Source organism: Episyrphus balteatus, chromosome 4 (assembly GCF_945859705.1).
Source record: "Episyrphus balteatus chromosome 4, idEpiBalt1.1, whole genome shotgun sequence".
Classification (NCBI taxonomy): domain Eukaryota; kingdom Metazoa; phylum Arthropoda; class Insecta; order Diptera; family Syrphidae; genus Episyrphus; species Episyrphus balteatus.
This window is the reverse complement of record NC_079137.1, coordinates 642332-666105: the sequence shown is the minus strand read 5'-3', so window position 1 is coordinate 666105 and position 23774 is coordinate 642332. Positions and strand designations below refer to the sequence as shown.

At 30.3% G+C, this 23774-nt stretch overlaps 4 protein-coding genes across 5 annotated transcripts; 1 reads left to right on the top strand and 3 right to left on the bottom strand.

The window, feature by feature from the left end:
- Positions 1–3480: 3480 nt before the first annotated feature.
- Positions 3481–8223, bottom strand: LOC129918221 (arrestin domain-containing protein 17). 2 transcript variants are annotated; one of them, XM_055998624.1, is made up of 5 exons: positions 7281–8223; positions 4982–5334; positions 4314–4875; positions 4088–4252; positions 3481–3839 (listed from the first exon to the last, which is right to left on the bottom strand). In XM_055998624.1, the coding sequence occupies exons 1-5, from the start codon at positions 7393–7395 to the stop codon at positions 3748–3750; spliced, it is 1287 nt and encodes a 428-aa protein (XP_055854599.1). In that variant the 5' UTR covers positions 7396–8223; the 3' UTR covers positions 3481–3747. The 2 variants fall into 2 exon arrangements, with proteins under 2 accessions (XP_055854599.1, XP_055854600.1); XM_055998625.1 differs by having other exon boundaries at positions 3758–3839; positions 4038–4252; positions 7281–8222.
- A 1986-nt stretch (positions 8224–10209) lies between these two features.
- On the bottom strand, positions 10210–12293 carry LOC129919634 (mitochondrial thiamine pyrophosphate carrier). Its single transcript, XM_056000582.1, has 3 exons — positions 11913–12293; positions 11082–11838; positions 10210–10773 (listed from the first exon to the last, which is right to left on the bottom strand). Exons 2-3 carry the CDS (start codon positions 11780–11782, stop codon positions 10467–10469), a joined length of 1008 nt encoding a protein of 335 aa, XP_055856557.1. The 5' UTR covers positions 11783–11838; positions 11913–12293; the 3' UTR covers positions 10210–10466.
- A 2538-nt stretch (positions 12294–14831) lies between these two features.
- LOC129919739 (arrestin domain-containing protein 3) lies at positions 14832–18278 on the bottom strand. Its single transcript, XM_056000727.1, has 3 exons — positions 17841–18278; positions 15334–16230; positions 14832–15266 (listed from the first exon to the last, which is right to left on the bottom strand). The coding sequence occupies exons 1-3, from the start codon at positions 17953–17955 to the stop codon at positions 15022–15024; spliced, it is 1257 nt and encodes a 418-aa protein (XP_055856702.1). The 5' UTR covers positions 17956–18278; the 3' UTR covers positions 14832–15021.
- A 2104-nt stretch (positions 18279–20382) lies between these two features.
- LOC129919145 (arrestin domain-containing protein 17) lies at positions 20383–23003 on the top strand. The gene is made up of 3 exons (XM_055999995.1): positions 20383–20784; positions 21050–22342; positions 22400–23003. The coding sequence occupies exons 1-3, from the start codon at positions 20664–20666 to the stop codon at positions 22474–22476; spliced, it is 1491 nt and encodes a 496-aa protein (XP_055855970.1). The 5' UTR covers positions 20383–20663; the 3' UTR covers positions 22477–23003.
- Positions 23004–23774: the final 771 nt, after the last annotated feature.

Genomic DNA, 23774 nt, shown 5'->3' with positions numbered 1-23774 from the left:
GGACTTCATGAAAGCATAATCAACTTTCAGGTTTATTTTTTTTTTGTCATGTTTGTAATATCTTAAATTTTTAATGATATTTAATACCCAACAAAAGTTTGTTATTCTAACGAAAAAAGTTAAGAAAAAAGATGAAATTGAATTTGAGTAGAGAGTTTAAGAAAAATTCAGCCTCGATTAAAATTTAGGGAGACAAGATGACAATGTAGACTTTTAAAAATTGATGTTTTTTTTATGTTTCTTGAAAGCTGAAAATTACAACCTGCTGAGAGCTATGTATGTCAAATAAATTTTCAAGAACGTTTTTAATTTTGTTGAATTTAAAAATTTATTTTGAAATATGAAAGCTTTCAAGGTTTTAAGAGAATACTCTTTGAAAGCTTATAAAACAAAGCACTCAAAAGCTGTTTGCTTTCCCATCAAGTTAAAAAGAATATGATTTCTCTTAAATTTTTTTTACAATAAATACTATTATGAAATTGAGTTTGAGTACATTACTTTTTACTTCCCCAATATAAATTCATAAATAGACTCAATTATGGTAAGTTATGGATTGCTGAAAAAATTGAATTTTTAATTCAGTTAAACATAACATTACAATGTTAGAGAACCAGAAGGGGATTTTTGGCGGTTTTGATTTTGTTTAAAGAAAATAACAATTTTTACAAAAAAAAAGAATTGTTTATAAAGCCTAGTACGCAGATCGGGAAAAAAACAAATTTTCCAAGTATTTTATTATAAGTCCCCCTTAATTTTGTTTGAATTTTTTTCTTGTCACAATTTTGCCAGCAGAATTATGCTTCGAACATTATTTGTCCGCGCGAAATTCAGTGGAGACTTTTTGTTTACAGCGGCTCCAAATATTTTAATTTTGAGCGTGAAGTGCGTACTGCTTGGAAAAATATTCAAGACAAAATTTGTCCCCAGAAAAAATTTGTATGAGAAATTAAACTTTTCCCGATCTGCGTACTAGGCTTTAAATGCTGATGAAATATAGGTAGGTACGTGTACAATTTTACATATTTGACATCTTTACATAATACATACATAACCCTTAAGTAAAAATAAAATTAACTGAATTTTATTTTGAATAGGTAGTTCATTGTATTCTATTGTGAATAGTTTATTGAATAAAATCACCTGATTTTTTTTAAATCAACAAAAAATTACTTAATGCTTCAAAAAGATTATTGTGAATAGTTCATTGTATACAATCACCTGATTTTTTTTCAACAAAAAATTAGTAAATGGTTCATAAAGATTATTGTGAATAGTTCATTGCATAAAATCACCTGATTTTTTTTAAATCACACCTAATGTGCCCTATTGTGAACTCCAGGGGAATTTTGTTTCTATCGGATTTTTTTTTTCCAGAGAATATTTTTTTCCCTCGGAATTTTTTGTGCGATCGTGATTCTCCCTTGGAATTTATTTCAAGGGCAAGGAACAAAAAATCGTATGAAATGACATCTACATTCCTCTAGAAAATTGATTGTCGATGAAAATAAATTCGGAGGGAAATTTTGTATGATCATTTTCGTTCCCATGTAATGAAGTTTTTACTCACGATAGCCCCCAATGTCCACGTGTTAAATATAAATAAAATACAGGGTGGCTGACGAAAGCCGCTACAAAAAAAAACTTTAATAACTTTTTTTCTACTTAGTGAATCTGGTTCATTTTTTATTTTACAGATTGGTTTTTAGATTTAACAAAAATGCATAATAGAAAATGGATAATGTTTTCGTAGAATTCCTACGAAAATTTTCCGATAAGCTCATATGCACGATTTTACCATTCCGTTAAAATCCCAAATCGCTTGCACTTACTGCATCCGACTTTTTCTTTTGAGTTTATTGTAAACAGGAAGGCCGCAAAGCAAAATCAACAAATTTGAATGAAAGAAAACAATCCAATCGAGAAATATTTGCATTTATTCCTGTCTCAAATCTTCAAAAAACATCTTTTTTTAATTCACCCCACATGCATTAAAGACCAGGGGAGGCATTTAAAATCCATTATTTTTAAAACTAATAAAGCTATATTTAATAAAATTGAATGCGCTTTAGCATGAATTAAAGAAAAATAAATTTCATACACTGAAAAAAAAGTTATTTGAATTTTTTAATGTAGCGATATTCGTCAGCCACCCTGTATATAAAAAAAAGAAAAACTTACCTACCTTAATTCTAATGAAAGTGGAATTAATTCTAATGAAAAAAGTGGGAAAAAGAAAGAAAAATTTAAAAATTAGGAACAAATGTTCTACTACTTTTTTCACATCAAAAAATGTAAACAAAAACACCGATTGAGTAAAAAAATAAAGGAACTCAAAATATCGAAACATTTTGTATTGTTTTTCAAACACTTTTTTTAATTATGTATTTGTTTTATTTGTGTTGTGCGACACGAACAAATACCGAAAAATAGAGATGAACCTAGCTTTTGACAGATTCCTGTGTCAAACAGGCTTAAATTTCGCTTTTAAGCCCTTGGGTTACATTTGTCAGTTATGTTTCTTTTTTGGTTTTAATTCATTTATATTTATGAATAAAGAATTTTCGTTTTTAGTTTTAATAGATTTAATATAAGGTATTTTTAAGGGTTAAGGTATTTTTAATTAAAAATATTTTTCCAAATTTACTAAAAAGTTGGGTTAAAACAAAACGAACAGTTCCATTAGTCTTTTAACAATTTCGGTACTCAATACTAAGCTCTGTATGTTAGCAAATATCTAACATACATTTATTCAAAAAGTAGGAAAACTTTATAAGTCGAAATGACATGGAAAACTTATTTTAAAACCTTATCTACAAGAAAGTTTTTTTAAGTTTAAAACCATTACCTCGAAGCTTAAAAGCTGTCATAAAGCTTAGTAAAAAGTGAAAACATTTATAAGCACTTACATATTATGTGACACATTATGCAGAGGAAGCTTTTATACTGAACTTTAGGATTAAAGTTTCCTATCATCAAAAGCACCTTCTAGACTTTTAAAGCTGCCAATATTATTCAAAAAATAAAACACATATGTATGTAACTTTAAGTGTTATAAAGTTGTTTATTAATTTTAATTTTACTTTTTTGTATTTTGTTATACAATTTAAGCAATGGACTTCTAATTTTAAATCACTTTAATTAACAAAAAAAACTAGGCACCATTGACTCTTAATAAAAAAAACTCAACACGTTTTATTTTAGAAAAAACAAAACACATGCTAATTTTTTTATTTATGATTTATGGTTTATTCAAACTTTTTTTCTGAGGTAAATATATATTCATATTGCATTTAGTTAAATTTAGCTTAAAGTGCAGTTTAAATTTCTTTAAATTATGTTTGTTTTTTAGTTTTTAATTTGTTGTGATTTTCTAATCTAAACACGTACGAAATTTGGAAAATTTAAAAATATATTACCTAATTTTTTTTTGTTTCTATTAATAATTTTAAATATAATAATTTAATTTTTTGTTTTGTATTTAAATTTTATTTAACTAGAGTTACATACAAATTAATTTTTTAATAAATATAAATTGTGCATTGAAATGGACAAGAAGAGGAAGGACATTTTTTTTTTTGTTTTCTTTTGTTTATAAATGTTGTACATTATACAATAAATCTAGTAGATAATTGTTGATTGAAAAGGTAAGTGGCACTTTGTACTTGTAAAATATTTTTATTTTTTTATTTCGATTTTACGAATGTTTCTTAGCTTATAAGCGTTTTTATTTTATTTTATTTTATTTTTTTAATTTACATCTTTTTTAATATTGCTACTGGTAGGAGATGAATCCTGGAGCGCTAATCGCAGCTGCGAAGGTGATCCCTCAATAACGTTTTCTAAAACCATAGAGAAAAGGAAAAAAACAACAAAGAAAAAACCACAAAAATTTTTAATTTACATTAATGTTTTTTTTTTTGTTTAAACATTTAAGCATTAAGAATAAAAAATAACAAAGAATTAATAAATTAATTAAATATTATTTATGCAAGTTTAATTTTAAGAAAAAAAAATTGAGATATAATTAATGAGGAAACCTTGAGTTTTCTCTAACTGAAATACAAAATATCAGAACTTTCTTCACTACCGGGCGGAATGAATGGCGTCATAAAATCATAGTAGACCGGATAACGTGGTTTGAATGATTCCCCATTGTCAGTTGTTATGTTAGTCATGCTGACATTATGCAAGTATTCAGTATCATCAAAGAAGCGTTCACTGAGTGCCATGGCATCTTCATAAGAAGGAGGCACTATAAAATACAACTGGTTTTATCCTTTTTTTCTTTTTTTTTTATAAACAATTTTACTCACCCATTGGAACATACTCTGGTGGATTATCACTATCCGTTACAATCAATGCCGGAGTCTGTTGTTGTTGCTGAATTATTTCCTCATTCGTCTGGTGACGACTCAATGTCTGATCCATTATCGGCATACTACCAATTGTTAATGGAATTTTCAGCTTGACTTTCCAATGAAAATCCGTTGGCTTAATTATAATTTTTATAAAATACGAAACAACGATAGGACAAGGAAATTTCGATGAAGATGGCGGTATCGAGAGTATTTCCAAACTACCACGATACACTTTGCGGCTCCATCGGAGGACATTTCCGAATTTTTTGCGAGCTATCAGATTTTTATCTAGACGATATTCATGTTGAGGATTGTGACTTTCGTAGCGTACTTCTTGTTTCAATTTGACATCGCATTCGGTTATATCAATTGACGATTCATTATTTATATAGAGGACGAAATTTATTTTTTGACCTGGTGCATAGCCACAGTAAGGTGTTGAAAATTTCACAGTTAACGGTCCTGTGGGACAGCAAAAACTCCAAAATCGTTTACGATCAAGAATTTCAAGGGGTACCTGTCAAAAAAATGCTCATATAGACCATATATTGTATGTACACTCGGGTGTATACGTACTTTTTTTTCAAGAAATTTTTGTTAAATTGAGAAATAAAAAAACTTACTCTATAAATTGGATCCGAATTTAAATCTATTGGATGTATAACGGTGAACGGCAATTTGTAAACTTTCGGATACCGTCCTGGCCGATCAATTGTAGTAACAATTTCATAGTGTATTTGCCCATATTTCCCATCGAATGAGGTTGGCAAATTATTTGGCAGTATGACATGAAACGCATATGTATATTCGCCGGGTAGCCAATCAATAATTGAACTATTCGAACAGCTACCCAGGACATAAGATCTCGATGAAAGATATGATTTATACGCACGACATGCAGCTCGTTCGCTGTCGCGCGGATAACCCTTTTTTATCCAACGAACTTTGGCATATCCACTAACAGTAATATGAATTGCTGAAAAAAAAATAACAAAAATTCTACATAATCAGACAGAATACAAAAAAGAAGAAAATAGAACAATTTTTCTCCATGGGTGGGTAAGACTATATTGTTTAGTGTACAAAAATGTAAGTCACCCTGATCTATGCATCCTTGGCTAAAATATATTATTATTGAGCTTAAGGACGAGAATTTGGCAGCCTCTTGATAAAGTTATTAGACGGTTGTGTGAATTATTTGTCCTTGTGCTGAAAATGAAATATACGTGCGTATTTGTGTATGTATGTATGTTATTCTCGAGTAATAAGGATTGTTATGAGGATGAAAATTGTTTGTAAAGAAAATGAGGACATCAAAAAAGTTAAGTTTCAAAATGAACTGTATTAACCTTTTTTTTAAGGTTGAAATTGGAAGAAAAGCAAATAATTACATCAAGGAGGAGTCAATTGTCATTTTGTCTATGTTTCTCAATACGTCATTCCTTGATGATATAAAAAATTGATAATTTCATTACTTTAAAATTAAAAAAGAAAAAAATATAGTGGCTTCATTTCATTATAACAATGCTAAGGCTATCCAAACATATACCTACATACTTAATCTAATTAGCCTTGACCTTTAAAAACAGAACCTAGGCATACATGTGACTCAAAAAGAGCCATTATTATACACCAGTCCCAATGACTATAGCTAAAAAAAATTCCATTACATACGAATGCACTTTAAAATATTATGAATTTAAAAGAATTTGTTGTCATCGCCCTGCCCTGTTGTTGTCATGTATGGATCACTATCTCAGAGAGAGAACTTAGACTTGTACAAAATCTATGTACTTTTATCCGATATAAATAATAATTATCCATGCTACAATATCCACGAGGGTCTTATAACTATTAATATTTCAAAAGGACTACGTACAGGGTACGTATGTATGTATAAAGCGACCCTTGTTTTGTTTGTCGTGCATGACTCTGGCAATAATCAAAACAAAAACAAACTGCCATTATCATATACGATGCTGACACTTTGGTAAGAGTGACCATCTTGTCTTATTTGTTTATTTGAATTAGGGAAACGTTTTCTGTTTTAAATGACTTCTTAAATAAATGCCTGGTCTTATTAAGCTATTGCATAAATTTTATCACTGGCCTTGGCATGGGGACCGAATCAAGAAATTCCGAATCGAAAAAAAAAACCTGACGCCACCCACTTGTTGTCTTTGAAATGTTGTAACTTTTTTTTGTAGGTGTCATACAGATGTGGTTGATACATATTTTTATAGGTTAAATAACAAGCTTTCCAATAATATAAAATTTATTATAGGTTGTCATGTAAAAATATTGACAGTATGATGTGTAAGGAAAAACAAGTAATTCTGTTTTCCTTTTTGTATGAAAAGTGTGTTATTTCAAGAAATCATTATTATTATTATGCACACAAATCTTTTTTTCGAGAAATTGTGGGACTTTTATCCTAAATTCTCATAAGATTGTGAGGTATGGAAATAAAAACCTCTTTTATATATTGGTAGGGGAATACAATTCAATCTTTCAAGGCTTACCGCGTATTCAATATTTTATCTCCTCAAAAATTCCGTAAGCGTTTTCAGCGGCTTGCTAAATAAGGTTGATACTTAAACCTTTTTCATTTTAATGGAAGGCTTTAAAACTTAAATTTTAAATTGCAATAAAAATAAGCAAAACCTTTTTTGTTACTCAAATAAAATTTGCAATAATGTACCTATCATAAACTAATGCCACCACAATAATGGTGTGTAGCCCCTTTTGTTGGCGCGCATAAGGAATGGTCGTATTTTTACACATAAAAATGACTCAGATTATACGCGGTCAGTGGGTATGGTTGTCATCGTCAAGTTATTATATACCTACGTGCTACGTAGCTTTTTTTTTGTATGTCTTTAATTTTTATTATTAGAGGTTTTTGAAAAAAAAAAATCGCACCTTTGATCCTTTTTGTTGTTTCGACATTGAGTTCGACAACACCAGATAGCTCCTGTCCAGAATAGTATACACCTTGGGGATTATGGTCGAAAGAGATAAGGCACTCAATTGGCATAGGCACAATTTCCTTTGAACTTAAATTGTTTCCTGCGGCAGCAATTTAACCTTCGACCCACTCTTTATTTTTTATATTTTTAATATTTTATTCTTCTTTTAATCGTTTCTTTTTTTTATATCCTTTATAAATGTGCCTATTAATTTTTTTTTTTTCTTTAATTTATTTTTATGTTTTTTCTGTTTGTCTTATACGAAAAAAAAAATATTCACAGATTAAAATCACTAATGTATGAAAGCACTCCAGAGTTCACAATTTGACATGGCTGAGACACAACAACAATAACACAAAATAAAGGACCTTGTATATTGGTGTGTCGTAATTTATGCACACACGCTACGGGTGTGTGTTTTTTTTTTTTTTCTTCTTATTTTTTAAGGGGCGTATGGAAAATGTCCTAAAATATGTGACAATAATTTTTGCAATAGTAATTTATTATACAAAATGTCCTTTTAAATATTGAAAATGAGAATCATCAACCACCGGCACAATAATTTTTTTTAATTTTATGTCTTTATTTTTTTCGTTACCTATATCGAAAACTCGTTTAGTAAATCAAATAATTATTTTTAAAAAGATATCCCTCTAAAGTCTTTGCTATGTATTTGTAATAATATGTGTATGTGTCTAGCTTTTATAATTAACTTAAAACAAAATATACATTATATATCGACAGTCACAACTATATTGAAAAAAAAGGGAATGTCCGTAATAATTTTTTTTTAAAGTTACTCTTTGCGAATGAAAAACCGAATGTCAACTAAAGGAATGATGGCTTTTAAACTGACAAGGACTTCGCGTGAATACTCGCGGGAGAATATTCTATTTTGCAATGTTGTTTTTTTTTTTTGCTTTCGTTTCTTTGTTCGTCTACTATTTTTCCGTATATTTTTCTCTGACATGCGTAAATTGCGTGCTAAAAAGGATTTTTCAGTTCTCAGGCGAAAGGATATTTTGACAGTTGTTGTCATTCGTATTTTAAAAGCTCTTTTTATCTTCTTCATATTGAAGAACATGGCAGCACAATTCGTTGGTAGTTGGAGGAGCTTTGTTTTTAAATAAAATATGTTACAGGTGATTGCCTTTCAGACCTCTTTAGAAAGAATAGAATCGTTGATGATTTTATATTTATTAACTCATAAATCGGGATATCCCAATTTTTCACCAAAATTCTAAGCCTGATGTCGAATTCCTTCCGATTTACTTGTCGTAAGCAATGTGGCGAATATGATTTATTGAACAAAAAATTGCCCTTAAATCGATTCTTTTTAAAGGAATTCGACATACCTAAGTCTTGTAAATTTTAAATTTTTTGTCTAGCTAAGAGAAAGAACTAAGTTCTTAAAAATTGTTACTTGGGTTCAGCATGAACACAACTACAAGTTTTGAAAAAAAAAAAAAACAAACACAAAAATCCTTTAGAAAAGTATGGTTTGGTTCAAGCTCTATTTTCGTTGCAGTGTTATCAATTAAACCTTTAAAAAATCGCCACAAGTAGCTTTTTTAATCGTCGTTAAAAATGTAGTTATAAGAGGGATGTTTAACTCACAAAAATGTACGTGCAATTCAAATAAATACATTAAGCTGAGAAAAACTACTGCAATTAAGGTTGATAACGTTCATCTGATAAGTAAATTAATCCAAGGAATATTTATATCAGATACTATATTATTAATTAAATCATAATGATTATTATTACTATTTGTTGTTGAGTTCTACAAAACTAAATAAATAATAAATAATAATAAATAATTTGATCTCTTGGCTTTATCTTTAGCTTCATCAATATAATCAGACCTAGCGAGGTATCCGTCGGAGCCGAAGATTCTCCGATTTCATACGAATAACTGTCTTACGTATATCCCTCTAGGGTCGCCGAATAATATTCAATTTCTTTGGCAACAATAGACTAGCTTCTGACGAAGTTAAATTTATAAATTATTTATTTATTACCTTTAACAAATTTGGTGACTTTTCTTATATAAATAAATTCTTTTATTGTGGGCTTAAAGTCAATTTTATTCAATTGTTATATATTATATTTTTTGGCGCAACGTTTCAGGGATGGTTATCCCCTTCATCAGGCAAAATATAAACAATATTTGATGAAAACAAAATTATTTATAATTTATAATTATAATTTATAATTATTTATAATTTTGTTTTCATCAAATATTGTTTATATTTTGCCTGATGAAGGGGATAACCATCCCTGAAACGTTGCGCCAAAAAATATAATATATAAAAATTGAATAAAATTGACTTTAAGCCCACAATAAAAGAATTTATTTATTTATTACCACGTAAAAAAACTTTTAAACCCACATCTTAATAATCTTTCTCTCTGATCTCTTTGTTATTTTATGTCTATTGTATCTTACGAGGTGAATCTTTGTCTGTTGATCTTTAACTCTGCTAGTGAATAAGAAAATAAGATCCAACTTAACGATGCCTCGAAGCGTAACAAATGTCAACAACAAAACATTTTCAATATCATTCATATGTGACGAACTGTACTTACCTCAGCACTACTTATTTATTACGTATATGCTGATTTGCAATGCAAAAACAAAACAAAAATGTGTAACTTATGAATTTGAATACAAAAATATTCTATTTCCACATTCCAGATGCACTAAAAACAGACTCACCAATGGAATATTAATGCATCTTTATGCATCATCAAGACCTGAGATGAATATATAAAATCCAAACCTAAAAAAACGTAGGAATTTATAAACAAATTGATCCAGTTATACTACACAGAGAGAAGAAAAATAAATTTACTAACGCTTTTTTTTATCTTACAAAATATTTTTGTATATCTTTGTATCTCATCTCAAACAATTTACATTTATTTATTTTTTTTTTTTAATTTATAACAATATAGGCGTTCTTATTTTTTTGGAATAACTTAAAGTTATGTCATAGAAACGCGAGTGTGTAAAAATATTTCTTTGAACTTAATCACCGCTAAACCAGCTCATAATTTCCCCCTTTCAGCACCGTGTTTTTTGTTTTGTTTAGTTTTTTTTTTTTTTTTGTTAATATTGACGACTATGAACTTCATCTCACGTCCACCATTGTATTTGTCGTATTTTATCATAAATACTAAAATACAATGCTGTCGTCAAACTAGATTTCAACAAAGTGGGTGCCATGCCTTTGTAAAGCCCTCGAATTCCTTCCTGTTGGACTGTCAGTTTCAAACAACTAACAACTCCATTACATTTGATATTCTGACCAAATGTTTGACGGTGATTTTCGAATCCCTGAATTTGAAGGCGCTTCTTAATCAAATCAAATGGATAGACCATCATTTTCGACAACATCCCAGATGATGCTCCCATAATAAGAAGATTCCATGTTGGAAGTTTACTAAAAAAAAAAAAAACGAAATTCTTATAAAATGATTCTCACATCAAAGACATTATCAATAACCGCTTAACTGAGTTAAGACAAAAATTTTTCAATGGTCTTATGATGCTTTCCAATTCAAAGTTTACATATTCATAATTTTTTAACTAAAAAAAAAAACGATAGATTAAACCCATCTACATCGAGTTAAGAAAAGATTGAATTGTTTTTGAGACAAATTAAAAAATGCGGAGCTTTAAAGTAAAACTTAATTTTTGTTTCCTTCTTTGACTTGAGCGGTTATTGTTTGTGTCTAAAGTTTAACCTACCTTCTATCATCAACTTGATAGAATTTTATAGCCGATTTACTAAATAATCGATAAAACATAAAATTGGCGCCCATCAGAGGAGTAATTTGTATCAGTGCCGACGAAAGGCCTCTATACAATCCAACTACACCCTCGGAACGTACAATTGCCGTTACAGCACGGGTCGCATTGCGATAACCTTTGCTCGAATCTTGTGCTACCAAACGCGTACGAATGACGTCGAGTGGTGTAGAAATGATTACCGCAGTTCCACCAGCAACTGCACCACAAATGAAATTCGAAAAGTTCGGTTTGTCTTTGAGGTAGACTGTCTGATTGGCAAACAAACTCAATTGCTCATAAGTCCAGAATTGGGAGATGCCATACAAAATGCTGAGTATTTGTGCAGGATTGTGACCTTTCCAGAAGGCAGCAATGCCTTCTTCTCTAAATATCACCTTGCAAGCTTGGAATATCGATACATACTTGGATTGTTGACTAGCATGTCCACCCAGAGGTTCAACTTGCAATTGAAAACGGATCTTTAGGACATCCAAAGGCTGACAGGTGGATCTGGTGATGGCAGCAGCAAGTCCGCCAGCCATGACTTGCTTTAGCTGTTCTTTTGTGCTGTGGGTTTTCTTTTTGGGTGAAGTTGGGGCAGTAAGTGGCTTAGGTGCTGCCTCGACAGATTTCGATTTCTCCATTGCTTGAGTTGCCATTACGGTTTAATATTCTATTGGTTTTTTATTACTACTTCCTCTACTTTTTCTAATCGCTACTCACACACAAACAAACAAAAAATAGATAATTTCATAACTTATTTTGAAAAACAATTTTTATGAGACTTACATATTTGTTTGCATTCCCAAGTAGTCACTTGTCTAGTTTATTGTTTGAAGAAGAAATAATAAAGAAAAATTAATTTCACCAACTCGCAATGGTTGGTTTGCGATTATTCTTCTTGGAGTCGACAGAGTGTCTTCTTCTGTTTGAGGTTTGTTGTCTGTTGTGGAGTAAGGGTGACTATCTGACTGATGACGACCCAAACGTTATTATTGCTGGTGAAGAGGAGAAATGCATTGAGTGTTTCGTAAACCTCATTTACTTAAAAAAAAAAAAAAATACGACGACGACAACAAGTGAAAACTTTCTTTTTTTGTATTCGATATGTTACGGGGAGCAGCAGCAAGCAGATGAGTGTGTAACATTGAACATTCCGATGAAATACAAACAAAAAAAAAATAAAAAAAAGAAACTGGACTTGTTGTAATCAGCTGTTTTGTTTGACGTTTTGCTTTGTTCGGTTGTTTTTGTTTACATGGGAAATGGAAATAGAGAAAAAGGGGAATGAAATGGAATTTAATTAAAATACTGTGATAAGAGCACTGCCAGGCATGCGTTTTTATTTAATAAAAAAATTGTGTTTTTTTATTCAAAATTTAAGAAGGGAACATATCGATGGCAAAAGTGCAAGACCTCGTTGGCTTGCATAAAGACGGTTTTTTCGACTTGGCAAGTTATAGTTTGAATAGGTTTAGTTTGAGGCTTGCTTTTGGATAAAAAAGAGGTCTCTTTAAGATTTCCTAGAAGTATTTAGAACAAGCCTAGTAAATTTCAGTTGGAGAAGGCCTTTAATAAGATCTGTTTGAACAGTTCTAAGGTAGCCTTGTAATTTCAAGTGGCCTCTAAAAGACCTTTTCCAAAAAATTCTTGTAAGTATGCAATGTTTTCTTGTTTTAAGAATGCAATCTCTTTTTACTGACTTCCAAAAAGGAGGAGGTATTCAATTCATCTGTATTTTTTTTTTTTTATGTTTGTTACCTCATAACTTTGGACTAAGTGTATTGGAAAGCTGGTGGCTGCAGTGTGGTCCCATTTTAATTTTGTTCAGTTTTAGCTATGGGAACTATTAGAAAAATCATAAAACCCTGTTTTGATCCATGGAAGTCGGTTTTGTTTTTTGATAAAAAAGATTATTCTTGCAAGTACTATGCATTAGAAAATAAAATGCACTCACATGCTCTTGTGGTAAAAGTAAGCTTTCTATTGAACAAAATCAGGAAAAATTTATAATATTTCATAAGTAAGAATTTAATAAGTAATGAAAAAAAAAGTGCAGGACTTGTACTGTTCTCTTACACTCAATCACCGTGATTTCCATTTCATTGATTGTTATTAATTATTTCATGCTCAATAAATAATGAAAGTCAAAATTATCTATTTAACATTATTTTTGCCCTGCGATAGATACTTTGGCGTGGTTAAAAGAGCTATAAGAATATACGACCAAGTCAATAGACCAACAGAGGAAAAATGTTTGTGTGTCATATTATAATCAGTTCAAATATACTAGTGAAACTCCTGGCTATGTCACAACTATTGCCTTTATTGGGGATTCTCAACTAATACTTTTAAATTACTGAAATCAAAAACAAACTTGAAGTTGCCAACTCCAAGACCATATCAGGAACCAGTTGCTATAAGAAGACTTGGAGTTTTACTACCATATAACTTCATGGGAAATAACATCTAATGATCCTTCAGAAAGAATTATACTAAACTATTATTTTTAAGCTCAGTATAATTTGTATAGTCAATAAAATAATAAAAACAATTTTTAATAGGGTATATTTTATATTGAGTGAAAGAACAGTACAAGTCCAATGCTTTTCTTTCGAATTATTTCTTATATCTATAACATTTTTCATTTTTTTTCTTTCATGACCATATCGGGCGACGAAAAAACTTCAAACACCCCATACATTTTTTTTTTTCAGGAAAGTTGACAGTTTTTTGTTTTTTATCTACCTGTTTTCAAGTTGATTTACAAAAAAAAAATTGAAATATTTTTAAAAAAATCAATTTTTTTTATTTGTTAAAACTTTTATATAATGATTGTTTTAACGTTTCTGTATAAGAATTTGGGTTGAAATCAGCTATGTCGTTTACGAGAAATTGATAAGTCTAAAAAGTCGTTCTATGACAGGTACATTGTTAATAACGGTGCAGCAAATGTTATTTTTTATTTCAAAAGTTGGCTTTTGTGTATAATACTACTTTTTCTATATCCCTTATATTACAGGTACATGGTACATACCCTTAGTTTTGGTCCTAAAAAAATTTAATTTCCCCTCTAGGGAATCACCCAAAACTGTTTAATACACTCAGAGAACGAAATAGTTAATATCGGGATAACTATTAAAATAGTTTAAAAAATAGTTATTTGTGACTATTTTAATAGTCAATCGAAGTACTCGTATTCTCCAAATTAACTATTAAATAGTCAATTTTAACAGTTAAAATAACTATATGTGACTATATTTAAATAGTCAATAATCTCTTTAGTAGGCAATTGTTATTGTGCCAAAATGATTAACATAAGACCTGTCCTTCTTTTACAAGACCAAACAACAGGATATTTTATGATCACGGGTGGGACGTGTGTACATTGTACAGTAATTTTACTGTTTCCTTATCAAATTCAAGTCATTGCTGGATTCATTTTTCTCCGTGTATGTTTTAATAGCTTTAGTTATTTTTTAAGACTATAAGAAAGAGAGAAGAAGATTTTTGTAGGCCTTGTAAAAACCAACTTTTTAATTTTTAATACGAATTTCATGTTCCCTATGAACATTTTCTAAAACAGTAAAGAATTATTTTTTCGTAGAGAGAAAAAACATTTAAGCTTCTTTTGCCATAAGAAGTTCGTTCGATTCCATTTTAAAATTCAAACATTTCTGATAGGAACTATTTGTTTATATATTTTTGTATTTTCAGTGTAAATCATAATACATAATTTTGGAAAGCATAAAAGTTCTTTATAAATAATAAAATATACATAAGCAAAAGCAGTAGATTAGTGTGTGTATAAAAATATGATTATAGCAGGTATAATTATTATAAAAATATAATTATTTCTCTTTCTTCTTTATTTGGTTGTTTCGCAGAATTTATCAATTTAAGTCTTCCAACCAATTTGTGAAGTATTTCCACTTCCGTTTGTCTCATTAAATTCATGAGGAATTGGAGAAGTTGGATATGGAGCTACAGGTGCTTGTGGTGTCATAGATGGATATAAGTTTCCAGGTGGGTCTCGAATAGTTCCAGCAGTAATTTGATACGAAAAAACAGGATACTTGGGAACAAAAGTTTTATCCTGATATTTTCCTTTTGCTGTAACATCATCCTGGTATGTTGGTGGAGCTAAGGAAATTAAAAAAAAAATATAAAAAGAACATATGGTACCGACATGAAAGTGATCTTTTCTTACGCATTGGCTTATAAACTGGTGTAACTCCAGGCTGACCAACAATCACAGCATTTTGTTCTTCCACTAAGCTAGCTTGTAATGGAAGTGTACCAACCGTAAGAGGAAATACAAGATCTAAATCCGAATAAAATCCAGCTAATTTTACAGTAAATTTCAATGTGTAAATAATTTTTATAATTGAACAATTCTCCAAGGAAGATGGAACCGTAGATGGTATCTCTAAATACTCATTCATTTCCGCTCGATTTTTCTTCACAACTTCACCCAATAGAACTTGAGCAATTTTAACTTCATTCCACTTTGTTTTTATTTCCGGTATATGACAAGTGTAAGTTACTTTTCTCATAAGTCTTACTTTTATATCTGAACATCTAACATCTGATTGATTGTCCAGTACTACATTAAATCGAATTCTTTGTCCTGGTGAATAAGCCGAAAATGGAACTCGAGCTTTGATTGTTATTGGATTTTTACCACCGCAACACATGCTCAAGAAAAATACTTTACGTTCTTCTGTTTCCATTGGATTTGCATGCAAAGGATTTAAATTCAAATCATAGGGTGAAATTACAGTGAATTCTTGTTTAAAAGTATTATTATAACGAAGGACACGATCAATAACCATTACAACTTCGTAGGTTATTTTTCCATCGGTTCCATTGAAAGAAGTTGGTGCGTTGGGGGGTATGGTGGCTTGAAAAGGATACACATATTTTCCAGGTATAAGTTCAAGTTGACTACCTCCACTCGACCCGAAAACATATTTTTCTGAAGTGAAATATAATTCTGTGGATGAGAATGTTTCAATGGCATTTTCACGTTTTCCTTGAGCATTTTGTTTGTAGACATTTTCAGTCCAACGTACTTCAGAATGGCCATTGATACTGATGTAAATTGCTAAAATTTAAAATTGTTTTCCATCATGAATACTTTTACTTAAAAATTTTATTTAAGTTTTATAAGTCCTAGATACAAAAAAATCAAACTTCAAAATATTTCATATAATTTGACGCAGTTTAGTAAAAAAAATAATTCGTACTCAGCATTTTACATATAATATTTTATTGTTAGTTATTATTTAGCTATTACTAAAATAAAGATACATATTTTTCAAACACCCTTTAGAAACAAGATCTTTTTACATAGATACAGTTCGCATATCTACATTCGACACGCATTAATGAACATTAGCTGCGTTCCTTTGGAAATATTTATCTACTTTTTGGTACTTAAAACTACTTTGATCTACTTTGCTATACTGAAAAAGTAGTTCAAAGCAGCTTTAAGTACTAAAAAGTAGATAAATATTTCCAAAGGAACGCAGCTATTAAAAGAGTACCTTGATTAAATCATTTTTATTTTTTTTTATAAAATTTTAGTATTCTATCAGTCAATTTTATAATTATAATACAACACAGATTATAATAAAATACTATACAACACGATTTACATAAAAAAAACTGGCTGGCCAGCAGAATTGATATGCTCTTTGAGTTAAGGCCTAAACATTTGTATATGAATCACAATTAAACCTCAAACCAAGAGCTAGAAAATGCCGATTAAAAAGTATTTCCCACGAGTTTGTTGTTTATAACTCCACAACTGGTTTCCGGCAACAATGACTGAAGTATGTCGGTGACGTTTTTGGAAAATTACGTCATATTTTGAATGAACATTTAAAGAATTTAAAAATATAAACACATATCTATACCGGCTGTATTTGTATGAATCCCAATCCAATCCATTCAATTCATTATTATTCAGTAGAGTAATTACGATATAATTCAGATTGGATAGAGTGCATGCATATGTACATATGCGGTGAATAATTAATTTCATAATTGCATTTGCGTTTTTCAATTTAAATATGGCATTTTAAAAATTCAAAACAATTTTGTTTGTATATAAATCTATCAGTAAATTGAATTTTATATGCTTATTTATTTAAATATTTCTATTTTGATTGATATCCATTTACTGCGTATATAAAATAAAATTAAACAAAGGAAACTAAACCCCCATTCAACAACCTTGTTCTCTAAGCAAAACGCAGACATTCTGCCCTACCTCAAACAAATTCTGGTAAGGTAAACAGTATATAGCAGAAACTCCTATTTCCTGGTCTCTAGAAAGTAAAAGTTTCATTGATTTTCTCCTTCTTATCCTATCCCTTTCCAAAAACAAAGTATTGGAGTTTTATATTTCATCCCTTAAACTTAGGACTATTATTTCAAAGTATGCAAGTACCAAAATCTATATGAACGCAGATATAAAGATGCAAGAAACCTTTAATCGAAATATTAAAGTAAGAGAATATATCAATCAATTAGTATCATAATAAATTTTTTTTTCTATTTCCACTTGACTAATTGCGATCTATACTTGAATTACTACAAAGCTTTGTAAAAAAAAATTATATTCTATTCAATTAAAGTACAACTTGGGTGGGATGGTTTTTGTTAAAATTTTTAATTGAATTACATTTGTTGAATTGTAGATATACATACATCTTATAGTCTTTGGCCTTGCAGTGATGAGTTCAGCTACTCCAGAAATTGTCTGCCCAGCATAATAAACCCCAAGTGGATTATTGTCAAATTGTATTGTGCATTTGCTAGCCATATTATCAAAACACTTAAAGGTTTTTTTTTCTATTTCAATCAAACACGCAAAAGACAAGAACAATTAAAATAAAATTTTTGTGCAAAATTAAATTAAAATTGTAAATAGAGTTAAGAGTTTCACAGGTCAAATTTAATCAAAATACAAAAATGGATAGAGTATACAAAAGTGTAATAATTAAATCTATTCGATAGAACGAATCTGCATCCGAGCAATAGACTACATCGCCGCCTAGACTTAAAGCAATAAAGAGATACACTCACAGAATAGATACAAAATTCAGTCTCAAACGAATGCGGAAAAAAATAATCGAAAATGTAATTCTATCCCCTTGTTCTTCTTTACTGTAGTTTACTCTAGCAAATCCCAACCCAGAATGACAATAAAACAAGTTTTTTTTTATATGTCTGTTGGTTGAATGAAACGTGAGTCCGAAATCACGACTGTAATATCCCTTAAGAAATTTGCGAGATTTGTATTTTTAAAGAGATACAAGACTGGTTTGTACTGTGCGTACTGCGTAAGTTACCTTGAAGAATATTTTTTTTCGTTGGTTATTATGAGAATGAGACTCTTTCAAAAAAGTGCGTACATATGTTTTTCAAGGTAATGGCTTTATGGACAGGTATTTGTATAGTATTTTTACCTATTCGCTATAATCCATCAAAAAGTTAAACCAAAAATGTTTTAATCATTTCGAAGATCATAGTACGGGTTGGTTCTAATTTAATTCGACAAACTTCAAGAGGTGATTTGACCAAGATATTATATGTTATATTCAGAAAATGGTTAAATTGTATTGGCCTACATGAAAGAAATTTTGATAACGTACTTTTGAGTTGTAAATTTGAATAACAATTTCTTGAAATCATGTTAATAAGATTTTCTTAGCACTGGCATTAAACTTTTACAAAAGTTACAACTATTTGTTCCTTCAAAACATCAGTCTTAAATATTTTGAGTTCCTTTAAAAATGAAAGCGCTAGCAATTAAAATTGCATGTTTGGATCATTAGATTATAAAAGAAATGGTGCAGCTGATTGAGCGGGAAAAACCAACTCAGGAAAAGTCGACAAAACGCTGCAAAAGAAGTATAACTTTAAAAATTTCAGCCGGAATTCTTTCAAAATTAAAATATAATTAATTTGAAAACCAAGCTAAACTGAAAACAATTCTTCAATCAAAGAAAAAGAACTATAATTAAATTTATATTCGGGACAGTAAATGTGAAAAATGAAAGATGACTTTAAAATAATGAATCTTGTTGTGTCATTTCGCTGGAAAATTAAAATATCTATAAGAAATTTTTCGTTTACGACTTTTTTTTCAAAGAAGAATATTTATTTATTTACCTTTATATGTTAAATATATTATATTAAGAGCGTGTATTTTGAAATTAACCACCATATAAACACTTGCCTTTAATAACACTGTGTAACAAAAACAAGGTTTTAATACATACGCGGGCGGAAATCTATCACGTTTTGTACAGCTAATTGCACTGATTACGAAACGTTATTTAAAAACTCCGTAACACCTCCAAAATCTGGAGTTAGGGACAAAAACGGTTTTTTGGACCTTCACCCATTGAAAAAAATCTGGCAAAATTGTACCCACTCTAGAATTCCTTACAGTTTTAGATAGAAGACATTTTTCAAAAATGTATAAAATATGTGGTTTGATTGTTCACCTCTAGAATTATGAGCTGACAAAGGTCAAAAATTCCTCAAACTAGGAGGTGTAATTATAAAACACGTATTTAACTAATATTTTCATTATTTAGTCATATATTTGGCATTTATAGGTCAAAATAAAAAGTGTTAATAGCTGTTTTCATGTATACAGAAATGTGAAAATTCAAAGAACTAGCTATTAAGGCCGTGTGTGAATTGCGTTAAATAGTTAACACCGTGTAAAATTTTTGACACTATTGAGGTTAATGATACTCCTTTTTAATACAAAAAAAAAAAAAAACAAAAACCATCTGCAAAAAAAATTTAACTCAAATTTAACCAGGTCCAAGAGCCCAATAAATTTATAGCAGCTGAAAATTTTGTATTCTCCTCAATAGTGTCAAATATTTTACACGGTTTTAACTATTTAACGCAATTCACACACGGCCTAAATACTTTCAGACATTCAAAAATCCAAAAGGAAAAATCCAAAAAGAAGAAAAAACATTTATTATTATCATATTATAGCATTTGGGTTCTAATCACACCAACATGATGTGAAAATTTCGTTAAAGTAATTTACTTGTCCATCGAAATTGAATTCTTTTATTTTTTTACATATCAACCTCAAAATATAAACCCATCTAAAATCACTTTAAATTCTTTTGACATTTCTCTTTGTGCATTAATTCACAATATGAAAAATGAGATACATTTTTGTACCGAATTTCCTCCTTTTTTTTCTCATATGAAATGTCAGTCACCCTCACCACTTCGTCAAATGTACGCCAGTGTAAAATATTTTTAATGGAAGGGTGGTCGGATAGTTGCATGCCGTACAAAAAAGAAACGCAAACAAATTAAAGAACAAAAAATTCCTTTGTCTTTTTCAAAAAAGAAAACTACAATTAATTTTATCAATTCTGAAGTTATTTAGGCTTAAATTTTCACCAATAAAATATAGCCTCTAAAAATGAGGAACAAGTGAAAGTGAAGCCAATAAAATACTCAATTTGAAACACACAAAAAAAAGCAATGGAAAAGGAAAAAGACCGAGTTGAAATTAAATTAAATAGCCCAAATAATTCATATTTTACCGGGCAAGAAATAAGCGGACAAATATGCTTTTTCCTTACCAAGAAAACAAAAATTCGTGGTAAGTTAGAAATAGGAAAAAAATAATACAAAGAATTTTTCGTTTTTCTTGCAAAGTTATTTTTTTTTTCTCTTCGATTTTGTTATGACACTTGCATTCGACATAATTTCCTAATTTGACAGCATTATTTGTGTTATTCATTGTGAATGAGTCATATTTATTATGTTGCACATTTTTTGGAGAGACCAAATCAAAATTCAAATCTGGGAATTCCCGGTTTTTTCTTTCGATTAATTTCGTTAATTTTGAATGTATTTTTTTTTAGCAATAAATCTGCAAGTTATCGCCAAGGGAAAATGCAAATGGATGGAAATGTACCACAAAGACATTTACGGCAATGTCAACTCACGGCAACTCTTTTACACTGGCAAACAGATTTATCTGAATGATACTGTCAATGTTCCATATGTCCCGGCGCGTGGCATTGAACTTGCCCCCGGTGAACTATCAATGGACTTTACATATTTACTTTCCCAAGATTTGCCCTCCTCATTCAAGGGATCCTATGGTTCCATAAAATATAAACTCAAAGTTGTCATCCAAAAGCCATGGACATTCGACGAGAAGTACACGATTCCTCTGACAATCGTTAGGAACGTGGCAGTCTCGATATTAGACGAAATCTATGAAGATATAACATATCGCTTCCGACCGGACATATGTCAGACGACGACTCGAAATGTTAGTATCTTTGGGAGTGGGCCGATATCACTGATAGCTAAGATTCCTAGAAATAATGTCATCCGAAATGAGAAATTGAATCTCCACGTGACAGTGGACAATCGCAGTAGTATCCATGTGGATAAACTGCGATTTACCATGGTCCAAAAAGTCTCCTATCACAGTATGAAGCCAATGTTTCATATTAAAACCGAGGAAGTGACCATATTCACTAAAGAAACAGGTGGTGTGGAGAAGAAAACCGAACGATCATTTGCCCATGATCTTTCGATTCCTTCCTGTCCCCCGACACACAATGCTAACATCATTAATATTGCATACGTCCTCAATGTGGAAGCCATATTGCCAGCTTTCTATAAAAATCTTTCGGTGTCATTTAAAATAACTGTCTATTCGAGAAATCGAGATGCTGCAATTGGAAATCCATTAGAGGAGGGCGATGTACCTCTGGGAGTTGGCATTTTCCCAGTTAACAATCGTATAAGTTCGTTTATAAGCACAAATAGCCCAACGCACTCACAGTCATTGAATGAGAGTGAAAGTAGCTCATTGTATTCAACTACCTCGGAGTCATCAGTGACAACGCTTAGTCCAGCGACAAGACCGTCGATAGATTGTGAGAATTTGAGTCGAGAATCGATGAGAAATATATGCCGAAGATCGATGGGGTATATACATCCGAGTACAACTGCCAGCCGACAATCAAGAGATCTTCCACCCGAAGCATATCCAATGCTAGCCGAATCAGTGCATGAGAGTTATGATCCACCAGCGATGAATAGTTCATATCCACCACCAAATACACCTGCATTGCCGCTCTATCTACAATCATCTGTTAATTTTCAAGTTCAAGCTAGATATCCTGTGAATGAATTACGTAAGTTAAAAGTTTTGTTGAGACGGTTTTTTGTTTGACCTTTTGTTTTCTTTTCAGCACCATCATATGATGAACTATTTCCTAGAGCACGCTCAAAGTCACCTACAGCGCCATCTCCGGAGACTCCAGTTTGATTATTATAAACAAATCTTTAAAAAAGAATGCAGGCAATTCTTTTTCGTATATCTTAACAACAATCAGTCGCGCTAACTGTGTCTCAATTAAACAAAAAAACATGTCTCGAATGATAAATTCTTTTGGTTCCATGACACTAAATGCACAAGTACATTATACATAATAACAATAACAAATCCACAAGTCCACCAAAATCCATGCCACCAATATTTATCTCACCACATAAAAAAAAAAAACAAATTATTGACAAACGTGAGGACTATTCTCACTCACTACTAGCGAGTCCTTGACGGAATTTAAATTCTACAACCAATGAATATTTAAGATTTAAATGCGTTCGTTTAATTTATTGTAGAGTTTTGTAGATGTTTTCAACAACAACAATATTAACAGAAAGTTGTTGATGCTTCTTACATTGAACTTTCTATTGAATTTCAATTGACTTTCTTTTTTTTTGTTTTAAGTTTTATATTTATTTTGCGTCCAAAAACAAAAAAAGATTTACTAAAAAACGTTATTTGTTAGCTTTTTATCAAAAAAACAAAAAAATATATTATATATAGCACAAGTTTATACATTTTTCTTATTAATTGTGTTGAAAGAATTTATTAGTTTTCTTTTTAAGAATAAAAAGTTTTCCTTTTTTTTTTGTAATGTAACTAAGTAAAATAAAAATAACCATATTTTTATGTATTAAGTAACCAAAACGTTTGTTTGTTTTTCTATAAATTTTTTTGATTAATGTTAAATTGAATAGGAAAAATTAAAAGTCATCGTAATCGGTAAAGTGGTTTACTCTGAATAAAAGTTTAGAACCAAAAATAACATCTCTCAAAAAATAGAACACAAGTTAGAACAGAAATATTCAAAGGGGAGATCCTTCGAATCCCGTCAAAAAGGCAATATACAACGTTCCTGGTACAAACGAATACAAAAACAATAGCATTTAGCTGATCTCAAGAATGAACAATACAAAACTCGGGATATTCCCCAGCGGATAAAGGATGAAGAAGGACTCTGAACAGAACTACATATTGAAAAATAGGCGCATCCAGATCGTAGCTTTACCGGACAGAAACCGTCTAAACCATAAAATCGCTACTAATGTTTTAGAACATTTTGCCAACGAAGTACTTCAAGGGATCAGAATGGGTACTTCCATAGCTCAGTTAAAAAAGAAAGAGTCACTTATCTACAATTCAATAAGTAAGTATAGCTCTTCAAAATTTTTAACCAAAACATTCTACTGGATTATCAGTATACAACTCGGTCGCATGAAGTTGTTTTTTGATTTTAA

Coding starts and splice junctions, on each gene's coding strand:
- LOC129918221 (XM_055998624.1), bottom strand. CDS start 7,395: ATGCCAATTGAGTGCCTTATCTCTTTCGACCATAATCCCCAAGGTGTA. Junction 4,253..4,313: donor ACCAGAGTATGTTCCAATGG/GTGAGTAAAATT, acceptor TGTATTTTATAG/TGCCTCCTTCTTATGAAGAT. Junction 3,840..4,087: donor GACGCCATTCATTCCGCCCG/GTAGTGAAGAAA, acceptor CTATGGTTTTAG/AAAACGTTATTGAGGGATCA.
- LOC129919739 (XM_056000727.1), bottom strand. CDS start 17,955: ATGGCTAGCAAATGCACAATACAATTTGACAATAATCCACTTGGGGTT. Junction 16,231..17,840: donor AAGGCCAAAGACTATAAGAT/GTATGTATATCT, acceptor TTTAAATTTTAG/CAATTTACATCAGTATCAAT. Junction 15,267..15,333: donor ACCAGTTTATAAGCCAATGC/GTAAGAAAAGAT, acceptor TAATTTCCTTAG/CTCCACCAACATACCAGGAT.
- LOC129919634 (XM_056000582.1), bottom strand. CDS start 11,782: ATGGCAACTCAAGCAATGGAGAAATCGAAATCTGTCGAGGCAGCACCT. Junction 10,774..11,081: donor TATCAAGTTGATGATAGAAG/GTAGGTTAAACT, acceptor TTTTTTTTTTAG/TAAACTTCCAACATGGAATC.
- LOC129919145 (XM_055999995.1), top strand. CDS start 20,664: ATGGAAAAGGAAAAAGACCGAGTTGAAATTAAATTAAATAGCCCAAAT. Junction 20,785..21,049: donor CAAGAAAACAAAAATTCGTG/GTAAGTTAGAAA, acceptor ATTTTTTTTTAG/CAATAAATCTGCAAGTTATC. Junction 22,343..22,399: donor ATATCCTGTGAATGAATTAC/GTAAGTTAAAAG, acceptor TTTTCTTTTCAG/CACCATCATATGATGAACTA.